Source organism: Amblyomma maculatum, chromosome 6, assembly GCF_055883805.1.
Source record: "Amblyomma maculatum isolate TAMU_Amacu chromosome 6, ASM5588380v1, whole genome shotgun sequence".
NCBI classification, from domain to species: domain Eukaryota; kingdom Metazoa; phylum Arthropoda; class Arachnida; order Ixodida; family Ixodidae; genus Amblyomma; species Amblyomma maculatum.
The window spans coordinates 21,218,292-21,240,458 of NC_139349.1; the positions used below are offsets into that span (position 1 = coordinate 21,218,292).

The 22,167-nt window shown below is 44.1% G+C and overlaps 1 protein-coding gene across 1 annotated transcript; it reads right to left on the bottom strand.

Annotated features, from left to right (window-relative positions):
* Window positions 1-284: 284 nt before the first annotated feature.
* LOC146185224 (acetylcholinesterase-1-like) lies at window positions 285-21,471 on the bottom strand. Its single transcript, XM_084606194.1, has 3 exons — window positions 19,672-21,471; window positions 15,381-15,530; window positions 285-512 (listed from the first exon to the last, which is right to left on the bottom strand). Exons 1-3 carry the CDS (start codon window positions 21,282-21,284, stop codon window positions 311-313), a joined length of 1,965 nt encoding a protein of 654 aa, XP_084462320.1. The 5' UTR covers window positions 21,285-21,471; the 3' UTR covers window positions 285-310.
* Between the last annotated feature and the right edge of the window lie 696 nt (window positions 21,472-22,167).

Here is a 22,167-nt window from a genome sequence, read left to right on the forward strand (position 1 = left end):
TTTATTCCACGCCACTTGTTTTTACCGAGTACTGCGATATATGTATATATATGTATATATATATATATATATGTGTGTGTGTGCGTGTGTGTGTGTGTGTGTGTGTGCGTGTGTGTGTGTGTGTGCGTGTGTGTGTGTGTGTGTGTGTGTGTGTGTGTGTGTGTGTGTGTGTGTGTGTGTGTGTGTGTGTGTGTGTGTGTGTGTGTGTGTTTTCATGCAGACGCTAGACGATTAGTGTGTTTTCATGCGTAGTATGACACAAAGCATGAATTCGCCACAAAGAATACGCCGAAGTTAGGAAGCTTATAGTTTAATGCCAAAGGTAAGCGACAATGAAGGCCAGTGCAAGAGAAGTAGCGCTTGTTGAGAAGGCGGGGCTGCTTGACGAAGGCTTCTTCTTGAAGACGGAGTTTGTCTTATCGGGTGAAAACTTCTGCTTTGATGATTGACCACCGGATGCACCAGTGATACTCTTCACAGGTGTCGCTGGTGTCGCATGTTGGGGTGTCGACCTGCATTGGAACAGTACGGGACAACGTTATTCGTGCTAATAGCTTCGTTTTTGTATGCACATCGTAATATCACATCTGAGAAGGCGTTCAGGGCAACTAACGCTAGTATGCAGAAATAAGCTAGTATGTAGAAAATAAGCAACATACATGATACCTGTAGAAAGCGCAGTGCTGTTACCCACAATGCCGGGCATTTCTTAGGAGCGTTGTTTTTTCGTTTCTGTGATATGCGACACAGCCTTTTTCAAAGACGTAAATGCTCAACAGTCAAAGATGAAATTCACAATTTCTTGGAATCGCTTCAGTCCGAATCAAGTTTAAATTTCTCCGGATGCCTAACTTTGTGAGAAGGGTGGCCACCGATGTTATGACCTTGTTGTAGCTGAACCGCTTCGATTTCAGAAACGGCTGGGTCGACCTCTGGTGTTTCTCGGTCAAAACTGGTTATCCAATGGGCACAAGCCTTACCAATGTCTAGTTTTCGGCCCTTCCGAAGTGAGATGCTTGAAAAAGTCTTGAAGTGAAGCCATCGCGCAGATGGGTCAGCAATTCGTTACATTTACAGACAACTTCAATCTTTCTCGTGATGTAAAGCACATCTGGAGCCTTGTATTTTACCGAATTTATGCCTTATGGAATACTAGAGCATGTCTCGCATTCATTAATTGTTGGATTAGGTGCTAAATGCCGCGAGGTGCCAATCGGTTGTTCAGCTGGTACAGGAATATCACTGGCCTGGTGCTCGGATTTTCTGGTATGAAATGCTTGAAAAAAGGGGATCAACTATGGTTTGCCATCCTTGTGACAGGTGATTTGATTAGTTCTGTCGCCAGGCAACTTAAACCCGTCTCGTGCAAATAAAGCCCATTTGTGGACCTTCGTGCTAACACCGTTGCAGCCGCCAAGGTGCAAAGGGGGAACCAAGACAAACAACTAACCGCCTTTCCATGTTGGGGGCCTTTAGAAAATGACTCTGGCCCAGGAGAGGGGCTGTAGGTTATCCAAAGCCTCGCCCAATGCGCCCACCCTCGGAGGAAAGGCGGGGCCGCTCGTATTCATTTTTATCGGTGGACGCCCGGCGGTCGGTTTTCGTAACCATCAATTTGATCATTACACACAATCTCACTCCGAAGCCTAAAGACCAAACTGTCTGCTAATTCAAAAGTTATTTTTTCTTTCTTTAAAGCTTAACATTCGAACGCCGTCACCATCGCCAGCCACTTTTGTCCTGCTCTGTAGTAAGCAAGCGCGTAAGATGAGTGATTGTTCTGAGAATTACACTTATTCAGTGGAACAGTTTATTTATGCCTAAGTGAAAAATAAGTTGTTTCCTTCCAAACCTAACGATGGCAGAGATATGCAAGCGGATTGATTTTGATTTTGAGACGAATTCGTCAAGTTTGTTTCCTCACTTAAAATTTGCGCTGAAGCATTGAAGATAGCACCGGATCATGGCTACTGCTTTCCCCTTATACACCATATAATTAACCATATCATTATATCATTAACGCGTGAATGACTTCTTTCCCAACGTGTTTCTCAAGGTTAGTGGTGCGGTCTAGTTGGTAGATTATGCTTGATAGAAGAGTGGAATGCGGATGCAGACAAAAGAGGCCATACACAAAGCTGTGTATGAACTGTTCTGTTTACGTCCACATCTCTCGAGCTCTTTTATCAAGCGTCGTAAACGCGCGCACGCACGCACGCGCACGAACGCACGCACACACGCGCACGCGCACGCACACACGCGCACACGCACACACGCACACACGCACGCACGCACACACGCACGCGCACACGCACGCGCACACGCACACACACACACACACACACACACACACACACACACACACACACACACACACACACACACACACACACACACACACACACACACACACACACACACACACACACACACACACACACACACACACACACACACACACACACACACACACACACACACACACACACACACACACACACACACACACACACACACACACACACACACACACACACACACACACACACACACACACACACACACACACACACACACACACACACACACACACACACACACACACACACACACACACACACACACACACACACACACACACACACACACACACACACACACACACACACACACACACACACACACACACACACACACACACACACACACACACACACACACACACACACACACACACACACACACACACACACACACACACACACACACACACACACACACACACACACACACACACACACACACACACACACACACACACACACACACACACACACACACACACACACACACACACACACACACACACACACACACACACACACACACACACACACACACACACACACACACACACACACACACACACACACACACACACACACACACACACACACACACACACACACACACACACACACACACACACACACACACACACACACACACACACACACACACACACACACACACACACACACACACACACGTATATATTACATATGTATGTCATGGTGTCCACTATGGGCAGCATGTGCAATATCAAGAAAAAGGCATGGGCATGGCATGTCTTCTGCGTCTATTTTGCTGCCTGCCGTCTATAAGACATGTTTCTGTCAACCTTGTTCTGTAGATGCACTTGCATTCATTTTTTTTTTACCAATGGTTGTTTTTGCCTTGTGCCTACTGCTGACTGGTAGGGGTGGCGAGGCCCGTCAAGCCGTGTATAATTCGCTGCTTCTTTCTCACCATCCCCAGTTTGCATGTACAAACTGAAATATTGATTGATGTAACGGAGGAAGGACTGGATTCCGAGATAATACAAACACAGTATAAAATAAGGTGGGTGAAGGAGATTGCTAATTTTCCTTGATCGTCTGGCTGTAGCTGACACAGGGCAGGTTTGCTTACAGAGACATTAGAAGCATCCATCCTGCGGGTGGCGTATTTAAGCCAATAGCGGCGATTATGATTGGGGAACATTAAGCATGCCAGAGAACCTCAGAGGCTAATTGGATGGATTGGTAGTTTTTGTATTGCGGCCAATTGCATGTCTCATGTATAAAGTCGAGGCAGGTCAAGGGAAACGCATTGTACGATCTCATGCAAAAAAAAAAAAAAAAAAAGCTTGAATACGCATATTGTGTGTTTAGCAAAGCCTTCTTCGGAAGTATTGGGGACGAAACAGAAGCCACCGTTCCTCCAGTGAAACCTTTTGCATATTGTTTCCTGCTGTTCATCCTTCTCTATACTACCACGGAATAAAACTTATTCAACAGTGAAGCAGGCTCACTGACGTATTTCATGCCCAAATCAGGTACATTTTTTCATGGTGCTTTGATTTTCAAGGTGACGTTATATGTGCTGGGCAGTGCTTACCATCCGCTACAAACGCCGTAATTTTCAGTTACAAGAATCACGAACGGGCGGTTAACTCTTTTCAGTGGTCAGTCAGTATAGGTATGTTAGTTTAAGTTTAAAACCTGCTATTAAATTAGCGTAAACAGAAAACGCTAGCCTAAAGATATTCTGTATATCCTTTGTATTTGTAATTTGTTCATGGTTACCTCTCAGCCATACTTCCTTGTTCAAGATGGGATCTGATAAGTCAGGAGACGAATGCCCTTGCAATATGCATGATGCTGCAATCTCACATAACCGCAGCGGGAATTGTAAATAAATTAATGGCATCAAGTTGCTAGAAGAAACTACACGCCGAGAAAGGGGGAGGCTACAGAGGCAAATCTATATAACGCTGCCAGTATCAGCTAAAGGGCGAATGAAGTATGTAGTTTTCGTAGAAAAACTCGTAGAACGGAAATAAGTGCTAGCAACGAGAAAATAATATCAAAATTTTTACATCAATGTTGTGAATGGTGTCTTTTCCTGGTTATACTAATGGCACTAACCTATTGCCTTATAATAGCTGTCCACAAATTTATCCGTAAAAGTTTTATTTAGTTTAAACGCGCTTCAAAAGCAGATCTTTTTTTTTTATGTGCGGTTCATTTTTTTTTTTTCGCATGGGGACCCTTAAGCTCCGCTTTTAAGGTTATGATGCGAAAGCGTAAGTTACCGCCCAACATATAAAGCCCCGCCTTAGCCAATCAGTATGAACGTGCCTGCGCGTAACATGTTTGATTCAGAATGCAAGGGTCATGACAAGCTGATTCTGATATCACCCTCGCATATATGAAACGGGAGGTCCGTGTTTACAGCTCCTGTCGTACGTAACGTCAGCCAAGGATACATCCAATTAGTGCGCAGTCATGTCAGCGGCCAGCTACCACTTGCCAGCGCCATGCTCGCGAGTTTTCTCTCACAACATCGATACCGACACCGACGCTGGTACCAAATTATTTTTGGAGAAGGAAGCCTTGAAAACTATCGCGTTATACCTCAGCACTGCTGATGTATTCGGGTGACTATTTGCTGTGCTCCTACAGCCTTGATTGGTCGAGATAGGCGTAGGTTTCATTGTGCTGCCAGTAACTTGTCAGAAGGAGTATCAGAAATTTATAAAAGACGTTCACGATGAAAGTGTGGCGACAACAGACTGCGGCTGTGCATTTGTGAATCGAGCTGATCAGTTCGTTTGTGGGAGGCATACACTCGCAATTTTCAGTTATGCGGGGAGGGATTTCTACACTTTTGCGGCAAATGGGAAACTTTTTTGGGGTGGCGGCTCCCCATAATAAAAAGCGGATCTGCAGGACATCGCCATGGCATGGCTTAATACATATGCGGCGACTTTGTTTGCCTACAGTGCCTGATGCCCAGCTACGATCTATGCCTCAAACCGCATTACGATGATATGGAAAAGTAGGCATTTTCCATTCACAATTCCATTTAGTATTCACAATTCTTTTACTTTCCGAATTATTTTTGGGATGTTGACGAATATCTTTTTTAATGCGTGGCAGAGTTGATCGATGCTCTGATATTAACAATTCCTTTACTTCGGGCCTTGTCGGATGTTGGCAAATAATAGCTTCCTTAATACGCGCCAATGATGGTCTGAAGGCTTACTGTGAAGATTTTGATTTTTATTTTTGGTAGGCATGTGTTTAACGCTTTTCTGTTCAGTGTCAGCAGTGTAGCAAGTATCTCTGATAGACACAATTATCAAGCATCGCTAAAGATACTGTAATAACTCGAGGGAAATTTAATAAGGGATACTTTAGCTGTCAGCCACGAAGAGGTTTTTCAGGAACAACAGACGACTAGCGAAAATCATAAGCTGTACTCATGAAATAAAAAAGTGGTTCTCTGAAGGGACGCTGCTCGACAAATTGCTGTCAAGCGACGTCACCCTGCCGTTGACGAGCTCTTTACACGTGCATACACGAGACGATGTACCAGCAGTCCTGCACTGACTTTTTCGTCCTGATACTGAACTACGAGCACGTGTCTTCCCAGAATCGTTCATTTATGTCGAGAGGAAACTGAGTGGCAAACACAGTCAGTCAAGCGTGGGGCGGGTGTGGCCTTCACTGGCAGCGCCATTTATCTTTCGAGTGATTCACTGGCCACAAGGGAAGGGTCGCTCATCTGCGAGATCAAACACGCCGTAATTGCCGTCTCGATACTGACATGTGACTTACGAGACCCTTAAAGATAATTGAGACTTTCCCTTGCTCGGCGATGGAGATGGCTTGATCGTCAAAGATTACGTGACTGCTTGGTTAAAAAACAGTGCGTATTGTGCGCAGTCAATCACAGAAAAGCTTTCTTTTTTGTCCAAACCCCGAGAAAATAACCTCCTGCAGATGTGCCTGAAACAGTATTGTAAAGCGAGAGGCCGATGTTAGACAAACAATTTGCGGCGATTCCACGGTGGCATGTACGAAATCCATCCAGCGGTTGCCTGAAGACAAGCAGAATAGTGAAAGCTTTCAAGTTTGTGGGTTTTGCGTATGGCCTAAGGAATGGGCACGAGATGGAGAGCAAAAATAGTCTGCCATCCTTTTAGTCATGCCAGTCAATGTAACTTAATGACTGTAGGACTTGTAGAAGACCTTGAGTCGTGCAGTCGTGCAGTCGTGCAGGTGGTTTTGCTGCCAAGTACCTTCTTGATGTCGGATGGTCAATATACGCCATTCCCCCAAGCGTAGTTCATTTCGTCGATATTCGTTAAGCTCCTTCCGCTAGGTTCTGTGTTTCCATTCCATCATTACTAGGCACGTGGAAACATCACGGAAATATTTTGGAAAAAGATTTGCGATTTAGGTTGAACTAAATGCTTTCATCAAGTTTCATCTTTGCCGTCGCATGAATAAATACACATGACGCTGTGGAGTTTTCCTGATGACTGATGTATTCGCCTTTGTTGCAGGAATAATTATTTGAACATTAGCAAGCCTTTCATAACTAGAAGTTCCTATAGCCTGAATCTCATACCTTTCTTTTCCCGCACTGAGACATTCAAACACAGCTTCTTTCCTCTGACCATTGAACTCTGGAATTCGCTGCCTGAAAACTTCCGCTCGCTACCAATTGAAAAATTTTTGACAGCCATTGCTTCCTAGTGCCATTTTTATTTTTTATTTTATTTTATTTTTTATTTGATTTTATATGTTTGTATTTTCTTGATATGTATGTGCAAATAAATAAATAAATAACTAAAAAAGGAAGGCCACATGATTTCAGCTTATTTATGCCTTAGTTTCTGCGCTCGATGAATACAGTCATGTTCCTTTTGCATCCACACTTTCGCTGTATAATAAGTTTATAGTTATCTCTTCGGCACAGCATAAGCTCTCTCTTACGAAACACTTTTCCATGTTCTTAATTTTAGCTACAATGTACTTGGCTCGTGTGGTTTTCCAGTTCCCATTTTCTGTTTGTCTTTTATATATGCACTTGACATTTTACTTTGTATTGCCCACTTATACTGCTTCTCGATTGTTTTCGAGCGCTTATTGCCTGCCACCATTTTTGATCCTCACAAGTAAGTGGTATCAATACGCATCAATTATCTTATGTTTCCAGTTACATTAATACATGTAGCGTCCAATTTTACCTTGAGTCCCCTGAGATCTGTGTAGATTCTGTAGTGTGGTATAGATAATATACAGTTAGTTGATTTAATTCTTACGCTTTTTAATTCTGGTTTTGAAATGGCTGCTCGTCTCTGCAGAATAGATTTAGTAGCAGCGCGTTCAAGGAGAGCAGAAGGAATGAAGCGCCCAAGAAAACTTTTGGTCCGTCGAGCAGTGCTTGATGACTGGAAACGCGCCGTAAATATGTTGCAAAGGTACTTTCGCTACTTGCTACCTCTGTAATGACGCGAATGAAGCAAGAGGCTCTGGGATTCCGGAATCATGGTCGACAGGCATCTTTCTTCAGATCTGGGTGCCCCCTTATTTAAGCCACTTGGCGAGGAGAGGAAGTAAGAAAGGAGTGAGGAACTTACAGACGGGCATGACAGTTTACGTTTTCAAGAAGCATTACAGTGCATACAAGAGACAAATACGCAAGAGATGAGCGCTAGACTCGTGTCCATCTTCCCTCCTGCGTTTGCCTGTTGTATTTAGTGTAGTACTTCCTGGGAATGATTGTATCCGTACATTTGGAGAACGAGTAGCAGATTATCATAAACTATAGAAGCGATTCTCTTAGATGTGTACCAACATTTAGCACATTGAAAGCCAAATGTAATACATGCTGATATTTACGAAATGATTTCCCAAATATATGATGGGTAGGGTTGCGCTCACGTAACTCCAAAGCATATCTCACAGCGGCTGGTATAACGGTGAGACTTAAGGAGCAACAAAATCTGATGTTTATCTAAGTACATATTTAAGTTACTTTCAAAACTTTGGGGCATTTTAGCTATGCTTTTAAGGGTGTGGTGCGAAAGCGTTATGTCCTCACGTCTACGCGTCTCTTGCGAATCCTCTTTAGTATACATTTACTTTATTGTCATAATTATCATTTATTCCTTATTTTTGCCCCCTTTTAATCTCGCACATGCTCACTATAAATTGATCAGGGAGCCTTTACCTCCGTCCTAAAGCTTACGACACAACAGCGTTATATCCTTTCTGTCCGCGGCTCCCCTTGTGGCTTCTCGCCCGCGCACATATAGTCTCCGCTCGCTTAATTACTAACCTCTTACTGTATGCCTCTCTCATACATTAATAACAGCATGTAGTCCTAAGCTACCGCGTTATCTAGCTGCATGTCGTAGACGACCACTCCATATGGAATCAAGCCCCCCTTTAACCAAGTCGTACAAACGCGTCTGTGTGACATCGGATTAGCATGCCTGACGAGGGATCCAAGAGCACCGGGAGCTTGATTCCTACCACGCTTCCCCACTCTAATCAGCTACTCAAATTAAATGCTACTCCCAACTTTCTGTTACCATGTGGTATCCTCAAGTCACAGAACTAATCAAAAAATCAATGCTCTGTCATATGACCTGCCAACTATCTCCTACCACAGGGGTATCCCCGATTTTTCGCTCACAACGCTGACAATGCCAGAGTTTCTGCAGAACGAAGCCTTTATGCTATCGCGTTGCAAAGTGCATTTACGCCGTGGACATTTAGAGTCCAGCTGGGCGTACAGACTCATTGTTTTGGTATGGGTCTAAAGGGCTCGGGCTCCCTTGTTCCTGAAACTGCCATTCTTTCTTTGTCCTGCACCACGAGAAAGTCGTCGACGTTTCGGCGACAAACTGTATTTACTTAGTGTTTTTCAAATTCGAAACCAAGTGGTATAAAGCTTTCTTTGAGCAAGCCTTTAACCAAGCATGCATACAAAAAAGGCGGACTTTTGGCGATAACAATAAACGTACGGGTGCCTTAATCTGCATTGCGTCGTTGTTTAATCGGCGGCAGAGCTGCCGATTAAACAAGACTATTTTGTGGCAACCTTATGCCCCTTATTTTATTTGGGCGTCTTGGGAGCGGGAAATATGTTCGACAAACTGAATTCACCTCAAAAACCTGAATCGAATAGTTTGAGGAGTGACGTGTCGTTTAACAGTCATTTCACTGTTAAACGACACCTCGTGACAACTTTGGACAGTAGTTTCAGGCAGATATATAATACACTTTAGACACGACGTGCTGATGTTTTTCTTCACACATAAAAAGACCGAAATCTTAACCCTTAGCCGGGACCATGACGACGGTTTCTTTAACTACAACGTTTCTGAGAAAGCTGTATAGCTTTCTTTTGTATCCTTATGGCTTCGCTTGGGTGGATGTCAATGAGTAATTACTTCCCTATTACAAATATACTCCAGATTGGGGGATTCTCCTAGAAATTTGACCAAATTGTAGCCCACTTCTTTTGACAAGTTGTTTAACGCGCTCGGCCGCTGCCGTACATAGCAATTGTTACGCGACCGGCAAAACGCCAAAGAGATAAGGTGAAGGACGTATACCAAAACAAGTTTAGTTGGATTCGAGCAGTAGCCTTAATGAGAAAAGTGCGTGCTCGCCTCAAATACATACAGAATAAAAAGCGCAGAGCAGTAAAGAAGCAGTGATGGAAGACTGAACCTCCAAACTTATTTTAGAGCTCCTTGAAAGCTGGGCACAGTTCTGTAAGCGCAATCGAGCTGTCACTATAGCGCAAGTAAATTTCTGTTTACCGTAGATGATTACACAATATTACGGAAATCAGGCAAGCAGCACAAACAGTTGCTGGTTGCTCTCCTCTTCACTTGTTCTTTAACGAAGCGGTGCCAGCTACGTTCACCAACTGCCGTAGTTACTCGTGACTACAATTCACCACTACGACAATACCTGACTACGATGACTCAGGACAATTTTCTGACAAGGAACACATATATTACAACCAGTCGAGCGCCAATCAATTGCTCTATATTTCATAATCATCAATACATCCTTACTGCCCCTCCAGATTAAGTGATGAGGCTGAAGAAAAGCAAGCGCCCGTAACTGCTGGACCATATTCGGTGGTTTATAGCGGCACCAACGGTACAAGAATAAGTCAAAATATTGAGCGGACGTCGGCGTCACTCAAACGCGAGTCGCAAAATTATTGTAACTTTCTGCAGACGCTTCTGCGTCATCCGTGTACATTTTTCTGCTTATCATGTTTCTTACAAAAACGGCTACTTCAAGGTGAGCGAAAGGCAATGAGCGAAAAACGCGCTTTTTTTTCTCTGATTTATCATCATGTTCGTTCCACGTGTTATTGACATATCGTCCAATCCGACCAATACTGGTTATTCTTCAGGTGAGCTTCGGCGTAGCAACCACTGAAGCATCATCTCCCACAGCCGGGAAGCCTTGGCTGATTTCCCTCATAATATGTGGCCCAACCTTGTAGGAAAAACACGAAGAAATAGGATAACCTATTATTTCTTTTTTTCTTGCTTAGGGCAGTCTTAGGGCGGGAACTATTGCCTCAGACCTGCCATGCCTATGTCAAGCTTTCTCCTTCTTCATCCTTGCCTTGCGACATTTGCACCATAACGACAGGTACGAGGCGGGGAAAACCAGCCCAATAACGTTGCGCAATATGGCATTTTAGGTTTGCTTGCTGCCTTCGATTTCAGCACAAAAATACCAGGATAGCTGTGTAGTAGTCGATGTTTTCCTTTAGTGCTCGAAACAGTGCTTCCATACGTAACATTTGATTTAGATGAAACATGTCGTTCAATGTTGAACAATTATGTTAAGATTTTCAATCCTCAATGAAGATGCCTGCTGGATTAATTCGTATTGAGATAGAATTTCTCGAAATAAGTGGGCCCTCAATATGTATTGCCTTAATATGTGCAATCATAAACCAAAGAGCTGCTTGATAAACTTCTTCAGAGCCACAAATTGTGAGACATGCTGCTGGCGCTCACTAAAACTGCCAGCCTGTGCTTTACTGTCTGGTAGTTTCACTGCCATACGCCAGGTGTCATCACTCCTATACGAGCAGAGCTAGGCATATCATTTGCTTACGCGAGACGTAGCTTCAACTTCACTACCAATTATTTTAGATAGGAATAAGCCGGGTGTTTTAAATTACACTTTTCGTATTAAGAATATTATCAAAAGCAAACGAAACCTGTTTTCTCTAGTAGTCTATATGATGAGGCGGCCGCAAAGTGGCAGAGTATTAGCCTTCTAAATCCCCTAGTGACTAATTTATAAATTCTTAGTTACTTCCACTAACTTCCCTATTTATACCGGATATGTGGAGGTGGCCACATAGCTAACCTGCTCCGGTTGGTAGAAGTAGCCTTTAGAAATCCCTTCAAACATCCTACTCAATCTGCTTAGGTGAGAATTCAAAAGCTACGCATGTGTAACACCTTTTCATTGTGTAACGCAGCTGTTGTATATAGGCAGTACGGGCAAACATTGCAGCTGTCGGCCTTTTGTGGTGCATGTAGCATTACAAAAGTCTGAGACACACTGGTGCGGTCTGCATTGCTTAAAATGTGTGCAATACCACGAAATGGCGCCCATGCCATCTTGCGTGCACGTCATAATAGGAATTACTTCGAGAGAGGTACTCCCTTACAGAACATATTCGCTCGGGGAAATAGCTACCAGCTTCACTTGTAACCGTTGACAGGTGGCGAACGACACGCTATCAGCAAATAGCTACACAACACTGGTAGGAGGTATGCGCCGATCGTCACCTTGTGGCGTGTGTAATTACGTCGGTTTAACTGAATGTGCTAGATGCAATTGTCGCGCATCGGCCGCATGCTAGGACCATTCTACTCATCAGAGTAATCTATGAATTCGGCAGCATGATAGCCATCCGTAGAAACATGAACGCTAACTCTAAGAATCAAACATTTTATTGTGTTTAGTAAATTAGGCGAGTGAAGACGGTAATCATCTTCACACTTTGTGTGCGCATCGCCTCATCATCTATGTGCTTCTTTATCTATCTAAATGCACGGCTCATGGTGCACTATTTACAGCACCAAAATTTAAGTTCAACACTTACTATTTATATACGCGTACGTTGACGGTAGCGAAGTGTGCTAAATTTTGTTTCGAGCTAAAGTTTGGACGAGTGGGATGAGCAGGAAGTTTTTGCTTTGCGCTGTGGCGGATGTCTTCTCTCCATAAAGTCTCCATAAGCTACAATTTCATGCAGAGGATAAAAACATTCGCTCTTTGGCCCGGGGGTGCCTTTTTCTGCGAAGAATCATCGAGAAATTTCTAGGTAACATTCTCACAATCTCAGATATGTATTATCCAAGTTGTTAAGGATGTGTCCTGGAGACGGGATTTAACACGATAGTGTTAAAGTTTCTGTGACTCACAAAATCCGGCGTCGGTGTTGTGAGCTAAACATTGCGTGCATAGCGCATGAAAGGTGGCAGCTGGCATTACCAGGCATTGATTTTTGAAGGCTTTATTCGGCTTTACGAGGCCACGTTAGATTAGAAAGTTGGCAGGAGCTGCCAAGTCGGGTTGCATATTTTAGGTAGGAAGGTGGAATCCGAATAAACTTTCTAGTGCTCTTGGGTGCCGATTCAGGTATGCTACACCTAGGCTACGCAGGAATATTCATACGGCTGTTAAGTCAAGAATTTAGCATAAAAATAAAGAACAATGGACAGACAAAGATACATAAGATGATTGATGAGAGCTACATGTGTCTTTCTGTGTCCATTGTCCTTTATTTTTGCGCTAAATTATTGACTTAATGAATCACCAAATAGCCCGGCAGCGTGCTCTCCTCAACTTCATACAACGGAGTTGGTTGGTTGGTCTGTGGCGTTTAACGTCACAAAGCGACTGAGGCTATGAGAGACGCCGTAGTGGAGGACTCCGGAAATTTCGACCACCTGGGGTTCTTTAACGTGCACTCATCGCACAGCACACAGGCGCCTTGCTTTTCGGCTCTATCGAAAAGCGGCCGCCGAGGCCGGGATTCGATCCCGCGTCCTTGGGCACAGTAGTCGAGCGGCGCAACCACTGCACCACCCCGGCGGGGCCATACGACGGAGTTAAATCGGAGCTTTATACGTTGCGTAGTCATCCACGCTATCCCGTCCTACCCTTAAAAGCGGAGCTTAAGTATCACTTTATATAGTTTTCGACCGACGCGCGGCTTTACAACGGGCGCCGGTAAGCAGCACAGCAACCCCGTTAAAGTTCAATGTCCTACGTAAATCAAACATAACGTCCTGCGCTAGAAGGATACCTCAGTTAGTGCCTGTGACTGCCGCTCAAATGTTCCGCCATGAAATGATGTTTATTTGTTAATGCATGCCTGCTGCTTTGAGCATGGAATGTATTTCGCTTAAATTTGCGGTAAACTAAGACGACCAACCATCGTAAAAAACAGCTGAGAACCTGAATCGTGATTTTATATGGTGAGTGTGAAGCCGGTCTTAAAGCAGAAATTTGTAATCTTAAAGATTGAGAGACTTTCCAGTTGCGGAAAAAAAGAAATTTCGCAGTATAACCCGAGCGGAATACGAGTCAGCGGGACGAAAGCAGCGTAAACAGAGGTTTCTTTTCTTCACGCTTTGAAGCTATTTGGCCACTGCCGCAGTAGCGTCTTGCTTTGCTTTGCTTTAATCAGTAAGTTCTCGCAATGTGTGTTAGATATGGTTGTCTTCGGCTCTGTTCCTTCTACGGTGAAAAGGCTTGGTAATGATGTTGAAGATTGGTCGAGTGCTATGGCCTGAGGCGTCGGGCGAAATTACTGGTACGAAAACGGGACCAGCTCGTAGCTGGCATATGTGACACTGATAACTCCAGCGGCGGCAAATGAATGCCAGTGCACCGTGTAGGTACGAAAGGACATTTATGACGCTGGCTGTCAATACCACGAAAGTACCCAAAAACAGTATTTGCTTTGCTTCTCTCGTAATAGTTAAGCGTGTGGAGTAGGCAGCATCAGCCGGATGATTTCGCCGTCATCCATGAGCCGTCTTCAAATACTCCAATATTACTCTGTAATGCGTTTCGTGTTTGCGCCTACGTGTAACAGGAAGCTAGGCAGCGAATTTTGATTGATTTCGCACTTGAAATAAGCATTGCTGCTTCTTAAAATGCACCGCTCATGCCTGCTGTTCGAGTTCTCGTCTTAAGTTTTCATGCGCCCTTAGGGCGCAACAACGCAGAAGAATAAGTTTGCAAACTTCCAAAGAAATATTCACACAAAAGGGAACGCAAATGATATCAGGAACACCTCTAAGCACGACTCAGATGCTTGAAATCAACGAGGCCTAATTACATGCTTTTAGAAATCCGGGATGCAAAAAGCATCATAACGGTATAAGCTCAGATGGCAGTACCTATGAAATGAGGGGATTGATATGAACTGTTTTTAACACAGAAGGTCTGAGAGATTTTCACACTTATAGTTCCTCGCAGCTTGAGACTGATGCCCATTTACCTGCTGAGGGTACCGAAAGGATTGCTGAACGCAGGTGGAAACAGAAGGTGAGCTTGTTTAGTGAGATGTTTTGCCTGACTGCATGTTTTGTAGTGGCAGATGATAAACACATTATTTGTAAGTCTGGAACACAGTTGGTAGATATCACGTCGTTGCTGCGGAGCATTGTCTTTCTTTACGAAAGCGGACGCGTTTTCTGTCTTTGTGCATATTTCTGATTTTTCTTTTTACTAAAGTATTTTAATATGTCTTCGCGTTAAGCTCCAGGGCCAGTTATCATTGTGAAACAAATAAGAGAGAAAGAGAGAGACAAACGGTGAGAATTCCTCCCGAACTAGAACTACTTTTAAGCGAAGCTGTCAGCATATAGCTCTTACTTTGATTGGTGAAGCATCGATTAAACAATAACCGTTCTGAGCGCCGTTTTTCTTCTCCTGCATGTTATGTACACTGCCGACACATACTTGCGAAGCAGCAAGGGCTTCCAGAGCTTGCACCGCGGCCGCCGTTGCTCTCCGGTTACGGTGAAGTTGTTCGGCTTGAGAGTTACCACAAGCGTCTGACTTGGAGAATGCTGCGGCCACTTGTCGCCAGGTGTCAGCATCGCGGGCGTCCTGGGAGGATGAAAAAAAATATTAGTCAGAACTCGGAGATAGTGACAACAAGTAATGAAGGGCATGTTTGGGAAAGGCTCGGTAGCGCCTTACGCCCGGCTGGCGCCGTACACATGGACACGAATGGTTTTTTTCTTCTGCTCAGGCATATCAGAGGACAAGTATGCAGTCGTCAAAGCAAGAAAGCTCAGAAGAATGTTACATTTTCTTTTAATTTGACATTTTTGTAAAGAGGGTAAATGACATAATGATTTGACGATTGTATCTCATCACGAGAAAACGGTACCATATGCCTTCAGAGAAATTAGGCTCATAACCACCGCGCACGAGCGGTAATCACACGATATACATAAATAAGTCTTAAACCTAGACCATATTGACGGTGTGTGGCAGTCTTTTTCTATATGTTACATAGAATTATGCCATATTGTAATAAAAATTTAACATGGACATGCATTATCATTTATTTAAAACGGTAACTTGGTCAGTTTTCTCCATCGCTTTAAAACAGGTTAACAACTGGCCATATGGCAGTCAAGTAGCCAGTAAAACCTGGTAAAGAGCTACAAAACATTTAGAAACCACTCTCAGAACTGGATTTATTAACAGGACCACGATATAAACGTAAGGCATTCAAGGGTTCACAGTCGGACGAAACACGACAGCAGCAGTAGCCGAAAGTCAGTAGGATAATTTATGATAACCCAGGCTACCTGAATATTACCTCAATGCATGCATGCGTGGATGTGAGGAACAAGCAATGTAAAGAATGAAGTTTAAAACAACGCAAATGCTCCACAGACACTGCTATAGCGATGTAGAAGACATGACCACTACTGTTGATCTGATCTTTCGTCTGTACATATCAGGCAAAATACTACAGGTTCGTAAATTGAAGGGACTATCATCCTTCAACAATTTACTCTTCGTTTCTCATACCTAACACAGGGATCCACATCCTATAAATAATAATCTCGAAATTTATTTTTTTCAAGTGACGCAATTAGACTGTGCGTACTGGACAAAAGTCAGTTTAATGGCTTAAATACTTTCTGTACAATGATGACTACATAATTTTGAGCGATTATTGTGTAATGGCGCAGTTAAGTGGGCGCTTAGTCGAATTTTATAGCACCCTGCCATTCATTGTTCTCGGTTTCTAATCAGGCAGAAATTAAGATGTTTATAAAATTAAACTGTGTATTCTTCAGAGCGCTATATTGTATTCGAAAAACGACTAACAATGCTATACATTTCTTGGCCTTGCGATTATTGTGGATTAAGTATTTCCAGGTCACAAACATACTTAAACTTTAATATGCAGCTGCCATATTACATTACGAAAGTCAGACGGGAGAATAAATCTGGGTCTAGCGAGTGTCAAAAGCTTAACAATGACGAAACATTCACTAAAACTTAATTTATTAGCTATCATGACGCCATATGAAGCTGCTATAATGCGCATCCCTAAATACTGGGAACAATATTTGTTGAGGTTTTATAACTGTGCAATTTACGCCAATCAAATTTGCCAACATTAAATAGGCGCTGAACCACCCTCCGAGCTTGTAAAATTTGGCACCTAGCTAGTTGAAGGACTGTGCTGAAGTCAACCCTTGAGACAAAAGATATCTCCGCTAGATGCGTTGCACTCTGAAACAATGCACGTAAAGGAGCCCTTTTCGCTTCTGTTTGCTTCTCTCGTATCATTGTGAGGGGAGTAGCGTGACACAGCGGTCGTGTTCGGCACGTGGAGTGGGAAAGAAAAGTAGGGGAGGAGGGATGTCTCAGTGGCCGCACTCCCCCGGGCGCCGCTGGAAACCACCGCTCAATGTAGTGGCAAGAGTGGGGTGGTTATGAGAAAAGCCACCGGCGGCCTTGGTAGGCAGTGGTCCCGGAGGCTCAAGGGGAAAGCAAGCAAAGAAGATAATTAAATGTGAGGTCAACAGCGACAGAAAAGTACTGCACATTTGATTTATCTGCGGTATGCTTTCTCGCACTAAGAAACAAAATTAGCACATCACTCGCATTGCATCATCCAGAAAGTTAATCGTGATTGAAGACGGATGGTTCAGGTCTCCCGTTACGATATCCTCGCATCGTCATTGAGAGCAAAATGCAATAGAATAAGGTTTTGCGCATATCAAGATGCTAGAGCGAATGTGTTAGTTTGCCAGATAGTGCACTTGCGCTTGGTACGAATGCAACAGAGCGTTGCTAAAAGCATGGCTGTAAGACCATTCGCATGGAGTCGCCACGTCCTGGCATGTCTTTCACACAGGTTTTCATTGACTATTATTTTTATATTGATGCTGATCCCTGACGCACATCTCTACATTTGAGTCTTTCATGAACATTTTAACTATACGGCAGACTTTTATTTGCTACGATGGGTGTTCGCAGTCTAAACATGAAAATGTATGCACTTTTTCAGGCTATGAGATATTTCGCAGGCTTAGCGATTTCAAACAAATATCAGGCAGATATAGCGTTACATATGGATAGGAAAGAACAGTTAATAACGAGATCATAAATATTATAAAAATAAGTACGAACTCCTGAAGGTCGACTCTGTTTTTTGTTATGTCCCATTTTAGTTAGGTTTTGCTATGCTTTCCGGCAGGTCTCTGGCATTATTTCGTTTTTGTTTTGATTCGCGGAGAGCTGCATTTCCTTTTGTTTTCGTTTCTCAACCTGTTGAAATCCTATATGTGATACCTTATATTCAGTAATATCTATAAGCGAGGTAATGTACGGTTGCGTTACATTATGTTATGGGATGTGAAAATATCAAAAGATTCGCCATATTATCGCATTTTTGCACCGCCATAAACCATTATGGGGTGATGCATTTTCTGGTCTCTGCCATAGTTTTATGACTCTTTTAATTCTTTTCTGGACTACGGAAAACCCAGAATTAATACACCCGTATTCCCTGCGGTCTTTGCTTCGCATACGCATAGTATACTGTTCTGGGCCATTTTGTTAAGAAGCAGGTTGAGGTCACATATACGTGACCTCAACCTGTTTTGTTTTGGATGTTTTGTTATAGCTTCCCATAGGAAGCTATAACAAAACATCCAGCAGGAAACAATACTGGGGTTGCTTCTGGAAGGTATATTCTTTGTTTCGACCATCACAAAGCAGTCTAGTAACAATGTACGTGAATGCAATGACCATCTGTTTGTAAGATGTCTAGCTCCTGTCGAATAAATAAGCGCCTTCTGTGATTTGGTCCACCCCTTCGACAATAACTATTCTAAAAAAAAAAATGATTCGAAGTGTTCCTGGTATTTTATCACGTTTCCTTCTATTTGAGTATACAGAAGATGCATAAGGAAAGTGTGCGCTCCAAGCACGGGCGCTAGATCTAACGACATCTGGGTCGATGCCAAAGGCCTGGGAATACCAAGCAGTAATGAAATGCCACGTGCTCGACTGCCGCAATGATGCGCTGTGACTGTTAAATTTCTTCTTTCCTTCCTGAGCTTCTGCTGGTGTGTTTGATATTCAGGGAACTAACAAAATTTGAAATTGAATGGCTTTGCCGGCAGGTTTAATCTTTTCATGGAGGAATGTACCATCATAGTTATTTTTTATGCGTTCTCAAGCAGCTCATAGAGAAAAGCGCCTATTGATATTGCACGTAAAATTTATTTCACATATGCCAAAGTTCGGGATTTTGTTCTTGCCATTTCTCCGTCAAGAGTGGAGGCACAGTAGTGTGGAAATGCCTGGGGCTGTTTTCTTTTCCTACGAAGATATGAGCGCCCTGCATGCCTTATAGTACTGTCCAGGAGTCGTTTTGGTTAGCACATTATCGAAATATGCCGAAATTCTCATTAAACGAGTTGATTTTATTTTATTTTATTTTGGCATGAGACTTAAGTGACTCAAGACCAGTGGACTCAAATTATGCGACCGCTGTGAACAAGCTTGTCCATGTTGTGAGTCGAAAAAGGAGATAAATGGAATCTATTGTTGTTAGCATGTAGTCAGGCAGAACGTTTCTCATGGAATTGAAGACAACGTAGGCAGACATAAAGTTATAAATTGTAGCAATCCAGTTAATTGAAAATGGTATAATAAATTTTTGCTATTGGAAGGAGAAATCGAAAGTGTTGAATTGACAGTTACGTACCCGTCTTTCGCGAATGCCGCCCAACTTGCGATAATCTGCTTCACAAATTCCTCCTCCGCTGCAGTGTGGCTCTTCTTCAGTACAAGTTCGCGCAGTTGTGGTCCCATCGCTGGAATGAACAGGTTCTCGTCCTTGGGCAGTAACAGCGAGCCCATCGTGTAAGGCAGGTCGTCAGCGTGTGTAACACCCATCCATTCTGGCCAGTAGCTGTCTGAAGACCTATGGGCGAAAATGTAACGGTACGCCTTCACACCTCGCTGAGTTGCAATGTCGGCAAAGATCAGCGTCGGACAGTATATCGTCGCGTCAGCGAACAGTTCGCAGATGATATCTGTAACAGACTTTTTGTTGTGCTCCACATCCTGGTGACCAAAGTAAGCAACTGTGATGTCACGAGCGTGCGACAAAGGTATGTTGAACATAGTCTTCAACGCGAGCGTCACGGCCAAGCGGTAGTTTCCAGATATGTAGTCGTCGAACTGGGGTGCCAAGTCACGCATATTGTTCAAGAAGACCGTGCCTTCATCCGTGGTTGTCCCTAGCATGATTTCATTGACATTCAGCTTTGAGTATGTCTCGGGGTTCAGTGGGTCATTCGGGAAGAACTCGTCGCCAAAAACCATAGGAAACATCTGCTTGAAGGCGGTCTCTTCTTTCAGCTTGGATATAATGGCGTCGCTTTCAACTTTTTTTAGACAAGTTACGATACTATGTGTCTCCTCCCTCCAGTCTTTCGAGTTGTCTATACACCCGTGTGCGTTGGCAACACTGACGAACTGGCCCACCACATTGAATGTCACAGTAAGGAATAACGATAGTGGAGTGCTGCTTTCCATGACAATTCGTTTGAAGAGGCCTTTGCTCTGCTGTGACACTGCGTGCAAGCCGGCAGAAATCGCGCCTGCGCTCTGCCCCCTTAGTGTCACCATGTTGGGGTCACCGCCGAACCTCTCGATGTTCTTTTGAACCCACTTCAGAGCAAGCACTTGATCCCATAGTCCCATGTTGCCCGGCAAGTCGGGGTTCTTGGCCGAAAGGTATCCAAACATGTTCACCCGGTAGTTAAATGTGACGAACACAACATCTGCTTGTGCCACGAACACGGAGGGGTCGTGAAGGAACAAGCTCGAGTCACCCCACTGGAAGGCTCCTCCGTGTACAAACACAATGACGGGCAGCTTGGCCCCACACGATTCGGAGTGGGGGCAACTGGAGGATGGCCGCCATACGTTGACGTAGAGGCAGTCTTCTGTGCTGGTATTAGAATAGTATAGTCGCGTTCCTCCAAGGAAGGGCGCATCTAGCTGGCGACAGGGCGGCGGCTTGTTGACCGCCTGGAGCGTGCCCTCCCAAGCGTTCGCTGGCTGGGGCTTCTCGAAACGCAGGTTGCCGATCGGCGGTACCGCAAACGGGATACCGAGGAACGCGTCCACGTCCTTGCCGGACACTGTGATACGCTTGCCTGCAAGCAGTCCGTCACCGACGCGCACCATCGGAGCTTCTTCGGCTCGGCCGCCATGGACACAGAAGAGAAACAGGGCAGCGCACAGCGCTGCCAGAGAGACTATGCTTCGCCGCCGGCTCGGGCTACGAAGAACCCGCCACATCTCCATCGTCGACAATAAGAAAACACGCAGGCACTCTGCTACGGCGACTGGCTTCTTCGACTCGTCATGTGTGCGGAGTAACTCGCTTGTGACGATCGCCAAGGTTGGAGTCGGCACGCCAGGTGTCCTTCTGCGCGACGATACTCGGCGATGCCACGCGCTACTCTTGTTTTTTCCTCAATTACTCTGTCGCAATCGAAAAGGAAAGCTGGGGCTCGATTATAGGCAACGAAAATACAAGAACAGCAGCAGATCACTTTGGTTTGCACAGGCGGGCTACGAAACTGACTCATCGGACACGTTGACGCAGGTGTGTAAAGGGGAAACGGGCTGACGTCAATGAAAGCTGGTTTCTTTCTTCCGCACGTGATTTCATATCGCTTGAGATCGCAGTACTACACACGTGCGCTGCATGCATAATGTGTAAAGATAGGCGAGTGGCCCCGAACTCGCAAAGTTGGACTCCTTTACTTTAGGACAAGTGGCATGCCCGATGCGCCTAGGATACACTTTCTCTTAGCAAACAATCAGGAACTGAATTCCTTTGCTGGTATCAATGCAGGCAATAATGACACCTTTATTAGGAAATTAGTAAAAAGTACTGTCAAAGTAAATTGAAGGCAATGTCAGTGAACCAAAATAACTTCACTTTCCTCGTTCCACACACACTTGAATAGCCATATGCAACCTAAGTGAAACTGCGAATTACTGAGTGAATCGATAAATCTCGGCCACTGCACTAGAAATTCTGACCAATTAATTGCTTTTGACCCAGTCCCCTTACATTTACTTTAGATGACACTTGTACAACACTGCACAATTGATTTGCTGAACAGCTCTCTATTTTTTTTTTTTTTGCATATAAATGCAGTAAAAAAAGAAACTGACA